The following is a 19,833-nucleotide window of genomic DNA, read 5'->3' as shown; positions in this document are numbered from 1 at the left end:
ACTGTATTTAAGTCATTCTTTGTTGTGGCGGGGCAGTAACATTAACACTCTCAAAATATAAAAAATTCATGTTCAGTTCAATTAATATAATTTTCATTTATACATTAAGGTGTCTGTAATGTCAAAAAACAAATGTAGATATTAATAAATGCATTTCTATAGCTTTTTTTTACAATGAACGAGGAGTACCAAAATGGCTGTGCGGTGGCTTCTTAGCAGCGCCCCCTGTCAGTCATCTAAGGTTAATACATATCATGGTCTCCTCCTCTTCTATGAAATTGATTTGGACTGCATTTGCTCTAACAGTCTTGAAGTCAGCATGGACATGAATTTGTCAGCACGTTGTGCTTTGGTTCTTTTTCTGTTGGCATTTGTACATTTGAAAATAGTCTCTGCTACAGGTGAGTTCTTCTAATTTGCCTACTTTGCATTATTTGTCATTATTTGTCATGAAACAAACTGTGACAATTTGATGAGTTTTTTGAAGAAGCCTGCTACACTTGACTTAGGTGTTATAGCCTACGTAAGTGGTTATAAACAATAGCCTATAATTGTGCACAGCCCATTTGAAAACTAATTTGTTGCTACCTTACTTAAAATACAAGCCAGTCATTATGACTTTGAAACAATCCAGCCTACCCTTGGCCATTTTACGCATACACTGTAAAAACAATTCTAATTGTTTCAACTAATTATTATGAAGTAAGTGGTTCCAAAGCCTTTTTCAGTTAATTCAACTTCTAGATAAAAGTGTGACCTGAACTTAACATTTTTTGTTGGCCCAAACGTAGCTCCAACTTGACAAATCATATGCAAAAATTCAGTCAACATATAATGCTGTGTTTGTCAACTTGTCTCAAATGTTAATTTAACTAGAAATGTTTATTTGGGCATCAGAAAAGCACTATTTGTGTGTCTGTGTGTAACCAGTTGCACAGCGTTTTTAGTTAACATACAATGTTTTCAACCTACATATTTGAACCAATAGATTGTGAGTGTTCAGAAGGCTGTCATGCATATTCATGGGTGTTATGGGGGAAACAATGATGATTGGGGACAAATGTCTCCAAAACTATTATTTAGACACTAAATTACTTGGAGCATGGCCTACAAACTTTCCAGAGATGCAAATTCCTATTTGTCAAATCCATCTCGACACAAACATGATAGATTTTCATAAATTGGTTCAGTCTAATTGTGTCCATGTTCATGTCTCTTTGTGGTAAGTTGGGTTCCCTGACATCTGCTCAAATTGTGTTCCCAAAGACAAGCCTGGAGTGTGCCCTCGTAGACGATGGGGCATAGGGATATGTGCAGAGTTATGTTCCAATGACAGTGACTGCCCCAATGATGAAAAATGCTGCCACAATGGATGTGGGCATGTCTGCATTGCACCTTACACAGGTAGGATATGGTCCCAGAGTGACAGATACACCCATCTATTGCATTCATTACTGCTGCATTACTCTGGAAACAAGAAAGCTGGAGCTCTCTTTAGAGCTAAGACACTCAATTAAGAAGTCACATAATAGTAAGACTTCAATGGGAAGAGTCAGTGTAGGCTGAAAAGTTGCTACCATGAACCTATTTGTAATGGGGAAATGTAAGATCGCTAAAGATCATATTTAGTTTAGAGTGATCAACAAAACATTTAGTGTATACAGTTTATGTAATACACAATATTTCCAGTATCCTAGTTGTGACACTCAAGGTGTGGGTTGACGGTCACTAGACTTGATGCTGAATGTTATGGATTGTTCTCATATCTGTTGATAGTGATTGACGCCAGACTGGATGTCCAAGTACAAGGACCGAGGACACACTGATTATTCACTGTTGTATTGTACTGATGACATTCTGTGACCACTGTTTGATTCTGTAGCAGCTAACATTTATCGTAAGCATCTCCACACAAATATGTTAGATTTTCAGAAAATGGTTCAGTCCAATTGTGTCGATGTTCATGTCTCTTTGTGGTAGGTTGGGTTCCCTGACATCTGCTCAAATTGTGTTCCCAAAGGCAAGCCTGGAGTGTGCCCTCGTAGACGATGGGGCATAGGGATAGGGATATGTGCAGAGTTATGTTCCAATGACAGTGACTGCCCCAATGATGAAAAATGCTGCTACAATGGATGTGGGCATGTCTGCATTGCACCTTACACAGGTAGGATATGGTCCCAGAGTGACAGATACACCCATCTATTGCATTCATTACTGCTGCATTACTCTGGAAACAAGAATGCTGGAGCTCTCTTTAGAGCTAAGACACTCAATTAAGAAGTCACATAATAGAAAGACTTCAATGGGAAGTGTCAGTGTAGGTGTAACGGTCGTCGTCGTCCTCGGATGAAGGGGAAGAGAAATCAGACCAAAATGCAGCGTGGTAAGTGTTTGTCATTTTAATGTACAACTGAACACTAAAGCAACAAGCAAAACAAAAGATCAACCGAACAGTTCCGGCAGGTGCAAAACACTAAACAGAAAATATCTACACACAAACCCCAAAGGAAAAACAGGCTGCCTAAGTATGACTCCCAATCAGCAACAACGATATACAGCTGTTCCTGATTGAGAGTCACACCCGGCCGAAATAAAGAAATCCCAAACATAGAAACTCGGACATAGAATGCCCACCCAAATCACACCCTGACCAAACCTAAATAGAGACATAAAAAGGCTCTCTCAGGTCAAGGCGTGACAGTAGGCTGACAAGTTGCTACCATAAACCTATTTGTAATGGGGAAATATAAGATCGCTAAAGATCATATTTAGTTTAGAGTGATCAACAAAACATTTAGTGTATACAGTTTATGTAATACACAATATTTCCAGTATCCTAGTTGTGACACTCAAGGTGTGGGTTGACGGTCACTAGACTTGATGCTGAATGTTATGGATTGTTCTCATATCTGTTGAAAGTGATTGACGCCAGACTGGATGTCCAAGTACAAGGAGCGAGGACACACTGATTATTCACTGTTGTATTGTACTGATGACATTCTGTGACCACTGTTTGATTCTGTATCAGCTAACATTTATAGTAAGCATCTCCACACAAATATGACTGATTTTCAGAAAATGATTCAGTCTAATTGTGTCCATGTTCATGTCTTTTTGTGGTAAATTGGGTTCCCTGACATCTGCTCAAATTGTGTTCCCAAAGACAAGCCTGGAGTGTGCCCTCGTAGACGATGGGGCATGGGGATATGTGCAGAGTTATGTTCCAATGACAGTGACTGCCACAAGGATGAAAAATGCTGCTACAATGGATGTGGGCATGACTGCATTGCACCTACACAGGTAGGATATGGTCCCAGAGTGACAGATACACCCATCTATTGCATTCATTACTGCTGCATTACTCTGGAAACAAGAATGCTGGAGCTTGTAATGTACATTTCATACACATAGATATATATTTTTCACATACACTCTCTTTAGAGCTGAGGCACTAAATTAATAAGATTTCCAAGATCCATGCAGGCCTTTAGAGTATATACCAATGTTGTGCAACATCTATACACTCTGAGTATACCAAACATTAGGAACACTTTCCTTTTTTTGAGTTGCACCCCCTTTTGCCCTCAGAAAAGCCTCAATTCATCAGGGCATGGACTCTACAAGGTGTTGAAAGCAGTCCATTGGGATGCTGGCCCATGTTGACTCCAATGCTTCTCACAGCTGTGTCATGTTGGCTGGATGTCTTTTGGTTGGTGGACTGTTGGTGGCAGGGTAGCCTAGTGGTTAGAGCGTTGGGCTAGTAACCGAAAGGTTGCAAGAGAAAATCCCCGAGCTGACAAGGTTCAAATCTGTTGTTAAGAACAAGGCAGTTAACCCACTGTTCCTAGGCAGTCATTGAAAATAAGAATTTGTACTTAACTGACTTGCCTAGCTAAAAAAAAGTAAAATAAATAAAAAATGTAATAAATCTTTGATACACGCAGGAAATTGTTGAGATTGAAAAACCCAGCACTGTTGCAGTTCTTGACACAGTCAAACTGGTGCGCCTGGCACCTACTACACTACCCTGTTCAAAGGCACTTACATCTGTTGTCTTGCCCATTCACCCTCCTGAATGGCACACATACATAATCCGTCTATTGTCTCAACGCTTAAAAATCCTTTATCCTTCTTTAACCTGTCTCCTCCCCTTCATCTACACTGATTGAAGTGGATTTAACAAGTTACATCAATATGGGATCATAGCTTTCACCTGGATTCACCTGGTCAGTCTCTGTCATGGAATGAGCAGGTGTTCATAATGTTTTGTTCAGTCAGTGTATAATATGCTGTTGTTGATAAAGTGATACAAATGTATATTTCAGGGAAAATGATTTTGGGAATATCAGGCTGAGACTTCAGAGGAGGAGCAACATACGTTTCTTACGATACAGCAATTCACAGAACATTAAGCTGACAATTTGTCAAGGGTCAGCAACAGAATTCCAACTCATTGTAATAGTAATACCTTAATAGAAAGAATCAGTGTACAGATGATTTCCAGTGTTTTTCTTGTGACACTCAAGGTGTGAGTTGATGGTCACTGGACTTGATGCTGAATGTTATGGATTGTTCTCATATCTGTTGATAGAGATTGACGCCAGACTTGAGGTACAAGGGTCGAGGACACACTGAATTTTCACTGTTATATTGTATTGATGACATTCTGTGAACACTGTGTGATTCTGTAGCAGCTGACAAAGTCACTGCCTGTTTGTTTTGACTTCCTACAAGCCTCTAGAGCTGGTGCTTACAGAACATTTGGTGCTGTCTGATTAGAGTAGAAAGGGCATGTCTCCAAGATGCCAGTTAGACATTTTCTCTGCTTCTGTGCTGGAAGTCTTTCCCTGTTGCAACTTGTAATAAACTGGATAGAATTTTTTTCTAAATAAAAAATAATTACTATTAACCCATCCACCTCTTTGGAGGACACAAAATGTTGGGGGTTTTACAGCTTTTCTGCTGCATATACATATGTGTACATTTTACATATACATTTTATATGGATAGATTTGTTATTGATAGATTTGATTGACTTTACCTGCGACTGCTTTTCTCGATTGTTAACCTGGAAATTCCTATAACACCTATGTTTCTACTGTATAACTGACCGCTTTTTCTCTGTTACCATAGTGAAGCCCGGTCGCTGTGTCCTGCCCAAGGGGACCTACATGTGTGCCGAGTACTGTTACAAAGATGGCCAGTGCCCCGAGGAACAGAAGTGTTTCCGGATATGTTGATTCTACGCCTGCAGTGAGCCATTGAAGCTTTTTTGGAAAATCTTATTAGTTATAAGAAATAAGTAGAAAATACAAATTATGACATGTACAATTATGTCTATGAAAACTGATGACTTTATGCAATAATAAATATGAAAAATAATCATAGCTTTTATGGAAACTGGACAAACTTCATGGATGCTCTGTGAATTGACAAACTCATGTGGATTGCTGAATTTGAATAAAACCAGATTTTGAACACTGGTGCTTGGTTTTTTAGGGGTTTATTTGAGACTCATGTGGTGCTCATGTGAATATCCTTAACATTCCGGCTTCAGACCAGTGCCTATTTTCACTTAAAACATTTTTTTGTTGTTTTTAATTTCCATGTGTTTTACACATATTGTTTAGAAAGTATTTAGTATTTACGTATAAGTAGCCCACACTTTAGATGAGGCCACGCAAAAAGACTTAACTGGTGATTAGTAAAGTAGTTTATACAGACCTATATTACATATACTATGTAACGGTCTTATAAATATTTGTGTAACGATGTGCACTGAGAGTTGGGAAGCAAGTTCAGGGAGTGAGTGATTTAATCAATAAAGGAAACATAATAGAAAACAAGAAACACAAACACCGCACAGACAAATCTGAAACAAAAACAATGATGCCTGAGGAAGGAACCAAAGCGAGTGGCATATTAAGGGCAGGTAATCAAGGAGGGGATGGAGTCCAGGTGAGTGTCATAACGTGCTGATGACCGTAACGATGGTGACAGGTGTGCGCCATAACGAGCAGCCTGGTGACCTAGAGGCCGGAGAGGGAGCACAAGTGACAGTACCCCCTCCCTGACGCACGGCTCCAGCCGCAACCAAGATGACGATCCCAGGGATCAGGAGCGGACCGGTCACCTGGCCAAGATAAAGCAAAGCAGTTCGACAACATACAACAACACAGAGTTACACATGGAGTAAAACAAACATACAGTCAATAATACAGTAGAAAAATAAGTCTACATACAATGTGAGCAAATGAGGTGAGATAAGGGAGGTAAAGGCAAGAAAAGGACATACAATATAGCAAGTAAAACACTGGAATGGTAGATTTGTAGTAGAAGAAAGTGCAAAGTAGAAATAAATAATGGGGTGCAAAGGAGCAAAATAAAATAAAATAAATAAATACAGTAGGGGAAGAGGTAGTTGTTTGGGCTAAATTATAGATGGGCTATGTACAGGTGCAGTGATCTGTGAGCTGCGCTGACAGCTGGTGCTTAAAGCTAGTGAGGGAGATAAGTGTTTGTAGTTTCAGAGATTTTTGTAGTTCGCTCCAGTCATTGGCAGCACAGAACTGGAATGAGAGACGGCCAAAGGAGGAATTGGCTTTGGGGGTGACCAGAGAGATATACCTGCTGGAGCGCGTGCTACAGGTGGGTGCTGCTATGGTGACCAGTGAGCGGAGATACGGGGGGACTTTACCTAGCAGGTTCTTGTAGATGACCTGAAGCCAGTGGGTTTGGCGACGATTATGAAGCGAAGGCCAGCCAACGAGAGCATACAGATCGCAGTGGTGGGTAGTATATGGGGCTTTGGTGACAAAACGGATGGCACTGTGATAGACTGCAGTTTGTTGAGTAGGGTATTGGAGGCTATTTTGTAAATGACATCGCCGAAGTCGAGGATCGGTAGGATGGTCAGTTTTACGAGGGTGTGTTTGGCAGCATGAGTGAAGGATGCTTTGTTACGAAATTGGAAGCCAATTCTAGATTTAACTTTGGTTTGGAGATGTTTGATGTGAGTCTGGAAGGAGAGTTTACAGTCTAACCAGACACCTAGGTATTTGTAGTTGTCCACATATTCTAAGTCAGAACCGTCCAGAGTAGTGATGCTGGACAGGCGGGCAGGTGCTGGCAGCGATCGGTTGAAGAGCACGCATTTGGCTTTACTTGTATTTAGGAGCAGTTGGAGGCCACGGAAGGAGAGTTGTATGGCATTGAAGCTCGTCTGGAGGGTTGTTAATTAACACAGTGTCCAAAGAAGGGCCAGAAGTATACAGAATGGTGTCGTCTGCGTTGAGGTGGATCAGAGACTCACCAGCAGCAAGAGCGACATCATTGATGTATACAGAGAAAAGAGATGGCCCGAGAATTGAACCCTGTGGCACCCCCATAGAGACTGCCAGAGGTCTGGACAACAGGCCCTCCGATTTGACACACTGAACTCTATCAGAGAAGTAGTTGGTGAACCAGGCGATGCAATCCTTTGAGAAACCAAGGCTATTGAGTCTGCCGATGAGGATGTGGTGATTGACAGAGTCGAAAGCTTTGGCCGGGTCAATGAAAACGGCAGCACAGTATTGTTTCTTATCGATGGCGGTTACGATATCGTTTAGGACCTTGAGCGTGGCTGAGGTGCACCCATGACCAGCTCTGAAACCAGACTGCATAGCGGAGAAGGTGCGGTGGGATTCGAAATGGTAGGTCATCTGTTTGTTGACTTGGCTTTCGAAGACCTTAGAAAGGCAGGGTAGGATTGATATAGGTCTGTAGCAATTTGGGTCAAGAGTGTCCCCTCCTTTGAAGAGGGGGATGACAGCAGCTGCTTTCCAATCTATGGGAATCTCAGACGACACAAAAGAGAGGTTGAACAGGCTAGTAATAGGGGTTGCAATAATTTCGGCAGATCATTTTAGAAAGAAAGGGTCCAGATTGTCTAGCCCGGCTGATTTGTAGGGGTCCAGATTTTGCAGCTCTTTCAGAACATCAGCTGAATGAATTTGGGAGAAGGAGAAATGGGGAAGGCTTGGGCGAGTAGCTGTGGGGGGTGCAGTGCTGTTGAATGCAGTAGGGGTAGCCAGGTGGAAAGCATGGCCAGCCGTAGAAAAATGCTTATTGAAATTCTCAATTATAGTGGGTTTATCGGTGGTGACAGTGTTTCCTATCCTCAGTGCAGTGGGCAGTTGGGAGGAGGTGTTCTTATACTCCATGGACTTTACAATGTCCCAGAACTTTTTTGAATTTGTGTTGCAGGAAGCACATTTCTGTTTGAAAAAGCTAACCTTGGCTTTTCTAACTGTCTGTGTATATTGGTTTCTAACTTCCCTGAAAAGTTGCATATCACGGGGGCTGTTCGATGCTAATGCAGAACGCCACCAGATGTTTTTGTATTGTTTAAGGGCAGTCAGGTCTGGGGAGAACCAAGGGCTATATCTGTACCTGGTTCTAAATTTCTTGAATGGGGCATGCATATTTAAGATGGTGAGGAAGGCATTTAAAAAAAATAACCAGGCATCCTCTACTGACGGGATGAGGTCAATATCCTTCCAGGATACCAGGGCCAGGTTGATTAGAAAGGCTTGCTCGCTGAAATGTTTCAGGGAGTGTTTGACAGTGATGAGTGTAGGTCGTTTGACCGCTGATACATTACGGATGCAGGCAATGAGACAGTGATCACTGAGATCTTGGTTGAAAACAGCAGAGGTGTATTTAGAGGGCAAGTTTGTTATGATGATATCTATGAGGGTGCCAGTGTTTACGGCTTTGGGGTGGTACCTGGTGGGTTCATTAATAATTTGTGTGAGATTGAGGGCATCAAGCTTGGATTGTAGGATGGCTGGGGTGTTAAGCATGTCACAGTTTAGGTCACCAAGTAGCACGAGCTCTGAAGATAGATGGGGGCAATCAGTTCACATATGGTGTCCAGAGCACAGCTGGGGGCCGAGGGTGGTCTATAGCTGGCGGCAACGGTAAGAGACTTGTTTTTAGAGAGATGGATTTTTAGAAGTAGAAGTTCAAATTGTTTGGGTACAGACCTGGATAGTAGGACAGAACTCTGCAGGCTATCTCTGCAGTAGATTGCAACACTGCCCCCTTTGGCCGTTCTATCTTGTCTGAAAACGTTGTAGTTAGGGATGAAGATTTCAGAGTTTTTGGTGGACTTCCTAAGCCAGGATTCAGACATGGCTAGGACATCCGGGTTGGCAGAGTGTGCTAAAGCAGTGAATAAAACAAACTTAGGGAGGAGGCTTCTAATGTTAACATGCATGAAACCAAGGCTATTACATTTTTACATTTACATTTACGTCATTTAGCAGACGCTCTTATCCAGAGCGACTTACAGCAGTGAATGCATACATTCCATACAATTTCATACATTTTTTTTTTTTTTTTCTGTGCTTACGGTTACAGAAGTCATCAAAAGAGAGCACCTGGGGAGTAGGAGTGGAGCTAGGCACTGCAGGGCCTGGGTTCACGTCAACATCACCAGAGGAACAGAGAATGATGAGGATAAGGGTACGGCTAAAAGCTATAAGAATTGGTCGTCTGTGACATCCGGAATAGAGAGAAAATGGAGGAGGTTTCTGGGGGCCATAAAATAGCTTCAAGGTATAATGTACAGACAAAGGTATGGTAGGATGTGAATACAGAGGTAAACCTAGGCATTTTTTGATGATGAGAGAGATATTGTCCCTAGAAACATCATTGAAACCAGATGTCATAGCATGTGTGGGTGGAGGAACTGAGAGGTTGGATAAGGTATAATGAGCAGGGCTAGAGGCTCTACAGTGAAATAAGCCAATTAACACTAACTAGAACAGCATTGGACAAGGCATATTGGCATTAAGGAGAGGCATGCTTAGCCGAGTGATCAAAGGGTCCAGTGAGAATTAGATAGCTAGCCGAGCCATAGGTAGCAAGCTGGTAGAAGATGGAGGGAGGTCTGTTTTTAGCCACCTCTTGCGTTTCCGTCTGTAGATTAGTGGGGTTCCGTGTGGTAGGGGGGACCAGTCCAATTGGCAAAATAGTTATAGTGGCCCAAAAAAGTTGTCCGATAGACCTATTCAGATAGCAGCCGATAAGATAGCTAACGATTAGCGGGCCGCAAATCGGCGTTCAGGTTACGTCGCAATGGAGGGGCCAGTTGGATAACTCCCTCGGGCAGATAACGTTGGTGGTCCAGTCGTGAAGGCCCGATGGCGCACCGCATCGGCATTAGAAAACAGGTCCGGAGGGTTGATTGTAGCCCAGGAGTGGCTGAAGGAAGTTTTCTGCTGGCTAGCTCCGGAATAGCCCAGGAGTGGCTGATGGAACGCTTCAGCTGGCTAGCTCCGGAATAATTTATGTTAGCTCCAGGACCGACATTTGCCAATAGTCACTCAGGTAGCAGCTAGCTCGCTGCAAGATCCAGGTGTAAAAGTCCAGAGCCTGCGGTAGAAATATAGGGATATGGAGAGAGAACAGGTCCGGTATGCTCTGGTCTGAGTCGCGCTGTACAAAAACTGGCGATAGCTTTTCGAGCTAATGGATAGCTGAGGACCGCTAACCGTGGCTAGCTGAACTCCAACGTTAGCCAGTGAAATGGCTAACCTCTGGCTAGCTTCTGTTGTGGATTTCAGATTTGAGGTAAATAATACTTTTTTTTAAATTGGTGAGGCGGGTTGCAGGAGAGTGTTTTGAGGTTGAGTTTTTAAAAAAAGATATGTAAAAAGTTATGCGAAGAAAATATGTAAATATATATATACACGGGACACGACAAGAGGAGAACAAAGGACGTCTGAACTGCTACACCATGTTGGAAAGACCGATGGAAAGAACGATGGTGACAGGTGTGCGCCATAACGAGCAGCCTGGTGACCTAGATGCCGGAGAGGGAGCACAAGTGACAGTACCCCCTCCCTGACGCACGGCTCCAGCCGCAACCAAGATGACGATCCCAGGGATCAGGAGCGGACCGGTCACCTCTGCTAAGGAGCGGGAACCTGTCGACATAGAGCGCCAGAGATCTTATAAGAAATCCCGCTGTGCCCTCCGACGAACCATTAAACAGGTAAAGTGCCAATACAGGACTAACATTAAATCGTACTACACCGGCTCCGACGCTCGTCAGATGTGGCAGGGCCTGCAAACTATTACAGACTACAAAGGGAAGCACAGCAGCGAGCTGCCCAGTGACACGAGCCTTCCAGACGAGTTAAATAACTTCTATGCTCGCTTCGAAGCAGGTAACACTGAAACATGCATGAGACCCTCAGCTGTTCCGGACGACTGTGTGATCACGCTGTCCGCAGTCGATGTGAGTAAGACCTTCAAACAGGTCAACATTCACAAGGCCGCAGGGCCAGACGGATTACCAGGACGTGTACTCCGAGCATGCGCTGACCAACTGGCAAGTGTCTTCACTGACATTTTCAACCTCTCCCTGTCTGAGTCTGTAACACCAACATGTTTCAAACAGACCACCATAGTCCCTGTGCCCAAGAAAAACTAAGATAACCTGCCTAAATGACTACCGACCCGTAGCACTCACGTCTGTAGCCATGAAACGCTTTGAAAGGCTGGTCATGGCTCACATCAACAGCATTATCCCAGAAACCCTAAAAATGCTGCCACAATGGATGTGGGCATGTCTGCATTGCACCTTACACAGGTAGGATATGGTCCCAGAGTGACAGATACACCCATCTATTGCATTCATTACTGCTGCATTACTCTGGAAACAAGAATGCTTGAGCTCTCTTTAGAGCTAAGACACTCAATTAAGAAGTCACATAATAGTAAGACTTCAATGGGAAGCGTCAGTGTAGGCTGACAAGTTGCTACCATGAACCTATTTGTAATGGGGAAATGTAAGATCGCTAAAGATCATATTTAGTTTAGAGTGATCAACAAAACATTTAGTGTATGCAGTTTATGTAATACACACTATTTCCAGTATCGTAGTTGTGACACTCAAGGTGTGGGTTGACGGTCACTAGACTTGATGCTGAATGTTATGGATTGTTCTCATATCTGTTGAAAGTGATTGACGCCAGACTGGATGTCCAAGTACAAGGACCGAGGACACTGATTATTCACTGTTGTATTGTACTGATGACATTCTGTGACCACTGTTTGATTCTGTAGCAGCTAACATTTATCGTAAGCATCTCCACACAAATATGACAGATTTTCAGAAAATGGTTCAGTCTAATTGTGTCCATGTTCATGTCTTTTTGTGGTAAATTGGGTTCCCTGACATCTGCTCAAATTGTGTTCCCAAAGACAAGCCTGGAGTGTGCCCTCGTAGACGATGGGGCATGGGGATATGTGCAGAGTTATGTTCCAATGACAGTGACTGCCCCAATGATGAAAAATGCTGCCACAATGGATGTGGGCATGTCTGCATTGCACCTACACAGGTAGGATATGGTCCCAGAGTGAAAAATACACCCATCTATTGCATTCATTACTGCTGCATTACTCTGGAAACAAGAAAGATGGAGCTTGTAATGTTATGTTATGTTCCAAATTGGACATCTGACCATGTCCTGAGTATGTCAGGAAGTGCCTTCAAAAACCAGCCACTAGGGGCACTTGTGAGTGCTATTACCATCGAGTAGGCTTTGGTTTCGCTATGCAGTTGAGGGTGGAGGTGGTGGTGGATAGGCATCATCCCATTACTCCAGACCCAAAGGTCTCATGTTCAATCTCTGTTGTATACATATTTTATTATTATGATTTTTTTTTTACCCTATCCTAAAACTTAACTCTTAATTTCGAAATTTGGCATTTGGGGTAACTCAGAAATGTGAATTTTGAAGAAATGGAACTACAGTATGCTGAGCAGCAGGAGCAACCCAGGGTGTCAAAAACACTTTTAAATTTGACGTTTGCAGAAAAGTATAAAACCGTCTAATTCTGCAGGGAGACTGAGAGCTTGTTGATATATGAGCCTGAGCATTCCAGCCATAGAATTCGAAATATTCCATGTCATTGTAATAGTAAGACTTCAATGGAAAGAGTCAGTGTAGGCTGACAAACATTTTGTAATGGGGACATTTAAGACCAGTAAAGTTCATATTTAATTTAGAGTGATCAACGCAATGTTTAGCATAGAGTTTCTGTAATACACATGATTTCCATTTTCTACTTGTGACATTCAAGGTGAGGGTTGATGGTCACTAGACTTGATGTTGAATGTTATGGATTGTTCTCATATCTGTTGATAGTGATTGACGTCAGAATGGAGGCCCCAGTAGAAGGACCGAGGACACACTGATTATTCACTGTTGTGTTGAATTGATGACATTGTGGAACACGGTGTGATTCTATAGCAGCTGAACATGTCACCACCTTTCTGTTTTGACTTCCTACAAATGCAAATGCCTATTTATCATAACCATCTCCTCACAAATATGACAGATTTCAGAAAGTGGTTCAGTCCAATTGTTTCCTATTCCTCCTGCTCTCTCACAGTGCCGATCCTCACGAAGGCAGGTCAGTGCCCGCTGCTTCTGAAAGTCGTGCCGTCCCACAAGGGATGTGTCCGCGATGAGGACTGTCCTAAAGATGACAAATGCTGCGTCTTTGACTCTGACGCCTTGTGTGTCCCACCTGACTTCAGTAAGAACCTGACTGGTTTATTAACAGTGTTCAGAAGGCTGCCATGCGTTTCCATGGGTGTTATGAGGATGATGGTGGCCAAATGTCGCCAAAACTAATTCGACACACAAATATTAGGGCTATACTCTGCAATCTTTTCACAAATACAAATTCCTATTTATCGTAACCATCTGCACACAAATATGACAGATTTTCAGAAAATGGTTCAGTCCAATTTTGTCTATGTTCATGTCTCTTTGTGGTAAGTCGGGTTCCCTGACATATCTGCTCAAATTGTGTTGTCCCAAAGCAAAGCCTGGAGTGTGCCCTCGTAGACGATGGGGAGCAGGGATATGTGCGGAGTTATGTTCCAATGACAGTGACTGCCCCAATGATGAAAAATGCTGCCACAATGGATGTGGGCATGACTGCTTTGCACCTACACAGGTAGGATATGGTCCCAGAGTGACAGATACACCCATCTATTGCATTCATTACTGCTGCATTACTCTGGAAACAAGAATGATGGAGCTTGTAATGTACATTTCATACACATAGATATATATTTTTCACGTACACTCTCTTTAGAGCTGAGACACTAAATTAAGAAGATTTCCAAGATCCATGCAGGCCTTTAGAGTATATACCAATGTTGTGCAACATCTATACACTCTGAGTATACCAAACATTAGGAACACTTTCTTTTTTTTGAGTTGCACCCCCGTTTGCCCTCAGAAAAGCCTCAATTCATCAGGGCATGGACTCTACAAGGTGTTGAAAGCAGTCCATAGGGATGCTGGCCCATGTTGACTCCAATGCTTCTCACAGTTGTGTCATGTCGGCTGGATGTCCTTTGGTTGGTGGACCGTTGGCGGCAGGGTTGCCTAGTGGTCAGTCTCTGTCATGGAATGAGCAGGTGTTCATAATGTTTTGTTCAGTCAGTGTATAATATGCTGTTGTTGATAAAGTGATACAAATGCATATTTCAGGGAACAGGATTTTGGGAATATCAGGCTGAGACTTCAGAGGAGTAGCAACATACGTTTCTTACGATACAGCAATTCCATAGAACATTAAGCTGACAATGTGTCAAGGGCCACCAACAGAATTCCAACTCATTGTAATAGTAATACCTTAATGGAAAGAATCAGTATACAGATGATTTCCAGTGTTCTACTTGTGACACTCAAGGTGTGAGTTGATGGTCACTGGACTTGATGCTGAATGTTATGGATTGTTCTCATATCTGTTGATAGAGGTTGCCGCCAGACTTGAGGTACAAGGGTCGAGGTCACACTGATTATTCACTGTCATATTGTATTGATGACATTCTGTGAACACTGTGTGATTCTGTAGCAGCTGACAAAGTCACTGCCTGTTTGTTTTGACTTCCTACAAGCCTCTAGAGCTGGTGTTTACAGAACATTTGGTGCTGTCTGATTAGAGTAGAAAGGGCATGTCTCCAAGATGCCAGTTAGACATTTTCTCTGCTTCTGTGCTGGAAGTGTTTCCCTGTTGAAACTTGTAATAAACTGGATATAATTTTTTTCTAAATAAAAAATAATTACTATTAACCCATCCACCTCTTTGGAGGACACAAACATTTTGGGGGTTTTACAGCTTTTCTGCTGCATATACATATATATACATTTTACATATACATTTTATATGGATAGATTTGTTATGGATAGATTTGATTGACTTTACCTGCGACTGCTTTTCTCGATTGTTAACCTGGAAATTCCTATAACACCTATGTTTCTACTGTATAACTGACCGCTTTTTCTCTGTTACCATAGTGAAGCCCGGTCGCTGTGTCCTGCCCAAGCGGACCTACATGTGTGCCGAGTACTGTTACAAAGATGGCCAGTGCCCCGAGGAACAGCAGTGTTTCCGGATATGTTGATTCTACGCCTGCAGTGAGCCATTGAAGCTTTATTGGAAATTCTTATTAGTTATAAGAAATAACTGGAAAATTCAAATTATTACATGTACAATTATGTCTATGAAAACTGATGACTTTATGCAATAATAAAAATGAAAAATAATCATAGCTTTTATGGAATCTGGACAAACTTCATGGACGGTATGTGAATTGACAAACTCACGTGGACTGCTGAATTTGAATAAAACAAGATTTTGAACACCTGTGCTTGGTTTTTTAGGGGTTTATTTGAGACTCATGTGGTGGTCATGTGAATATCCTTCATTTTCCGGCTTCAGACCAGTGCCTATTTTCACTTAAAACATAGTTTTTTGTTTTTAATTTCCATGTGTTTTACACCGGAAGGTGATCATGCAACCTTATTATACAACATTATAATTAAGCAATAAGGCACGAGGATGTGTGGTATATGGCCAATATACCATGCTAGGGACTGTTCTTAGCACGATGCAAAACGGAGTGCCTGGAGATACAGCCCTTAGCCGTGGTATATTGGCCATACACCACAAACCCCCGAGGAGCCTTATTGCTATTATAAATAGGTTGCCAACGTAATTAAAGGAGTAAAAATAAATGATTTGTCATACAAGTGGTATATGTTCTGATACATCATGGCTGTCAGCCTATCAGCATTCGGGGCACGAACCACCCACTTTATAATACAGTTTAACATGCCCTCCTTGTGAATCTTCACAATGTTGTACGTTTTATTTATTGATAAGATCCCTGCTCATAATCCTACTGATCATTGCTCATAGAAAATTGGCGAGAGCAAGGAAACAAAGACTGAAGCAAATATTTACTATGCGATTACACAATGTAGCTGGCTAGATAGATGACTACACAAGCCAGAAATATGGCCGAGCAGTTCTCAGTGGAAGGGTTCTGAAATATTCTCTCTCGCTGAGACGAGTTGTGACCGTGAATACAGTCATCCATCTCGGTGGAAACAACTTGGGACACACAAAGGGGACAGCCCTGGTGCGTCAGATGCGAGCTGATTTGGAGGTAGTCCGATTGCTCCCTTGGACAATGGTGAGCAACTCTGACATCAAACAGTGGAAGATTTGGATGCTCCTCCGTGGCAGGCGCATGCCCACAATCCAAAACTTTGCATTAAATCACTGTTTCCCTGGGCAGTACTATAGGGCATGGTTTCCCAAACTCGGTCCTGGGGCTCCTCCTGGGTACACGTTTTGGTTTTTGCTCTAGCGCTACACAGCTGATGAAAATAATCAAAGCTTGATGATGAGTTGGTTATTTGAATCAGCAGTGTAGTGCTAGGGCAAAAACCCCAAATGTGCGCCCAGTGGTACCCATGGCAACAACCATTCCTGAACCCGACTCTAAAAACAAGCCACCGATGGACAGTACCAAAATAGATACTCTATTGATTCGGTTCAATGCCCCATATACTGAGCATTCTTTATGTAGCGAGAATTTAATATAATAGCTTAAATTGAAAATTAAGGATTGATGCTTCAATTGTTACTTTGTATATTACTTCATAAATCTGATGCCATGGTATTGGGATATCGAAAATCTGTTCCCAACTATGTTGAATTTAATGCGGTATAGTTGTCAACCCTCTTGACCATAAGTGAAACTGATACATGTTACGATTTATATTGGTCATTTTAAGCCATTTACGATGAATTCATTCCTTTCTCTTTTAAGGAACTGCCTCTTCCATTTTTGTGGCAGAGCTGTGATAAACTGGTTATAATTTTGTATGTTTTTTCCTCTCTCAGTACTTTCGAGATTCAACATATTATTTGCTGTAATATAGCCTATGTTCTGCCTTCTTCTGGAGGATAACATTTAAATAGTAACCTACTCTGTTTGGCTTCATTTAAAAATGATACTTTAAACAGAGTTCCATTGTCAATCCACCAGAAATTGATGGTTTTAATCTGTTTAACAGCAAAGAGACCCCTTTTGAAAATGGTTGTCTTGCACAGGAGGTTGGTGGCACCTTAATTGGGGAGGAAGGGCCAACAAGTGCTCAGCATATGTGGGGAACTCCTTCAAGACTGCTGGAAAATCATTTCAGGTGAAGCTGGTTGAGAGAATGCCGACAGTGCGCAAAGCTGTCATCAAGGCAAAGTGTGGCGAATAAGAAGAATTTAAAATATATTTGTATTTGTTTAACACTTTCTTGGTTACTACATGATTCCATATGTGTTATTTCATAGTCTTCACTATTATTACACAATGTAGAAAATAGTAAAAAAAAAAAAAAAAAAATCCTGGAATGAGTAGGTGTGTCCAAACGTTTGACTGGTCCTGTATGTAAATGAGATATTTCTGTACTTCACTTTCAATAAATTAGCAAACATTTCTAAAATCATGTTTTCACTGTCATTATGAGATATTGTGTGTAGATGGGTGAGATTCTTTTTTAATGGTTTGCTGGTGGTGAAATTAGCGAAGGGGGGGTGGGGGGATTGGGCTGTGAGGTTACTTTAGCAAGGGTTGGAGACTCCCAATTGCTGACATGTATAGAGAGCAATAGTAATGATGTCTCTTTGTAGGGACCAACTCCGCCATGGTTCTTTGAACAAAGCTTCTGGAAAATTGTATGGAGTTTTGTAGGGTTTTTGGATAAAAACGGAAAATAAGTTTTGTGGTGAAGACAGGTTTAGGAGATCTTATACATTTTGTTCTATGAGATAATCTTCATCAGCTAATGTCACTTTTTGGGAATTTTGAAGCATTTATGTAATTAAGAAAAGCATTTGTGGACTAAAAACATAATGTTACTCAACAGAGGTTGTCTGAAGTTACACATCACAGTATTACAACTGCGTGAACGTTTTGGAATACTGTGTGCTTATTGTTTAGAAAGTATTCAGTATTTAAGTATAAATCGCCCACACTTTTGATGAGGCCACGCAAAAAGACTTAACTGATGATTAGTAAAGTAGTTTATACAGACCTATATTACATATACTATGTAATGGTCTTATAAATATTTGTGTAATGATGTGCCCTGAGAGTTGCGAAGCAAGGTCAGGGAGTGAGTGATTTAATCAATAAACAAAATATAATAGAAAACAAGAAACACAAACACCACACAGACAAAACTGAAACAGAAACAATGACGCCTGAGGAAAGAACCAAAGCGGGTGACATATATAGGGCAGGTAATCAAGGAGGTGATGGAGTCCAGGTGAGTGTCATAACACGCTGATGACCATAACGATGGTGACAGGTGTGCGCCATAACGAGCAGCCTGGTGACCTAGAGGCCGGAGAAGGAGCACAAGTGACAGTACCCCCTCCCTGACGCACGGCTCCAGCCGCAACCAAGATGACGAGCCCGGGGATCAGGAGCGGACCGGTCACCTCTGCTAAGGAGCGGGAGCCTGTCGACCTAGAGCGCCAGAGATCTTATAATTAATCCCACTATGCCCTCCGACGAACCATCCAACAGGCAAAGTGCCAATACAGGACTAACATTAAATCGTACTACACCGGCTCCGACGCTCGTCAGATGTGGCAGGGCCTGCAAACTATTACAGACTACAAAGGGAAGCACAGCCGCGAGCTGCCCAGTGACACGAGCCTTCCAGATGAGCTAAATAACTTCTATGCTCGCTTCGAGGCAGGTAACACTGAAACATGCATGAGACCCTCAGCTGTTCCGGACGACTGAGTGATCATGCTCTCCGCAGCCGATGTGAGTAAGACCTTCGAACAGGTCAACATTCACAAGGCCGCAGGGCCAGACGGATTACCAGGATGTGTACTCCAAGCATGCGCTGACCAACTGGCAAGTGTCTTCACTGACATTTTCAACCTCTCCCTGTCTGAGTCTGTAATACCAACATGTTTCAAGCAGACCACCATAGTCCCACCACCATTGTGCCCAAGAAAAACTAAGATAACCTGCCTAAATGACTACCGACCCGTAGCACTCACGTCTGTAGCCATGAAAAGCTTTGAAAGGCTGGTCATGGCTCACATCAACACCATTATCCCAGAAACTCTAGACCCACTCCAATTTGCATACCACACCAAAAGATCCACAGATGATGCAATCTCTATTGCACTCCACACTGCCTTGTCACACCTGGACAAAAGGAACACCTATGTGAGAATGCTCTTCATTGACTACAGCTCAGTGTTCAAAACCATAGTGCCCTCAAAGCTCATCACTAAGCTAAGGATCCTGGGACTAAACACCTCCCTCTGTAACTGGATCCTGGACTTCATGATGGGCGGTAAGGGTAGGGGTGCTTGCTCAGCCCCCTCCTGTACTCCCTGTTCACTCATGACTGCACGGCCAGGCACGACTCCAACACCATC

The 19,833-nt window shown here is 42.4% G+C and overlaps 1 protein-coding gene across 3 annotated transcripts in view; it reads left to right on the top strand.

The window, feature by feature from the left end:
- Positions 1–319: 319 nt before the first annotated feature.
- The window catches only part of LOC115166030 (perlwapin), a 37,317-nt gene continuing 17,803 nt past the window's right edge, over positions 320–19,833 (top strand). Inside the window, exons 1-6 of one of the 3 annotated variants that reach the window (XM_029719654.1) lie at positions 320–401; positions 1,267–1,404; positions 2,021–2,164; positions 13,453–13,599; positions 13,889–14,025; positions 15,378–15,724. In XM_029719654.1, the coding sequence (XP_029575514.1) occupies positions 320–401; positions 1,267–1,404; positions 2,021–2,164; positions 13,453–13,599; positions 13,889–14,025; positions 15,378–15,380 (651 nt within the window). In that variant the 3' untranslated portion in view covers positions 15,381–15,724. Of the gene's footprint in view, positions 402–1,266; positions 1,405–2,020; positions 2,165–13,452; positions 13,600–13,888; positions 14,026–15,377; positions 15,725–19,833 lie in introns of those variants that run through there. The other 2 variants (XM_029719655.1, XM_029719653.1) reach the window with 2 other exon arrangements.

This window comes from Salmo trutta, chromosome 28 (genome assembly GCF_901001165.1).
Source record: "Salmo trutta chromosome 28, fSalTru1.1, whole genome shotgun sequence".
Taxonomy (NCBI): domain Eukaryota; kingdom Metazoa; phylum Chordata; class Actinopteri; order Salmoniformes; family Salmonidae; genus Salmo; species Salmo trutta.
This window is presented reverse-complemented; position numbering and strand designations above follow the sequence as displayed.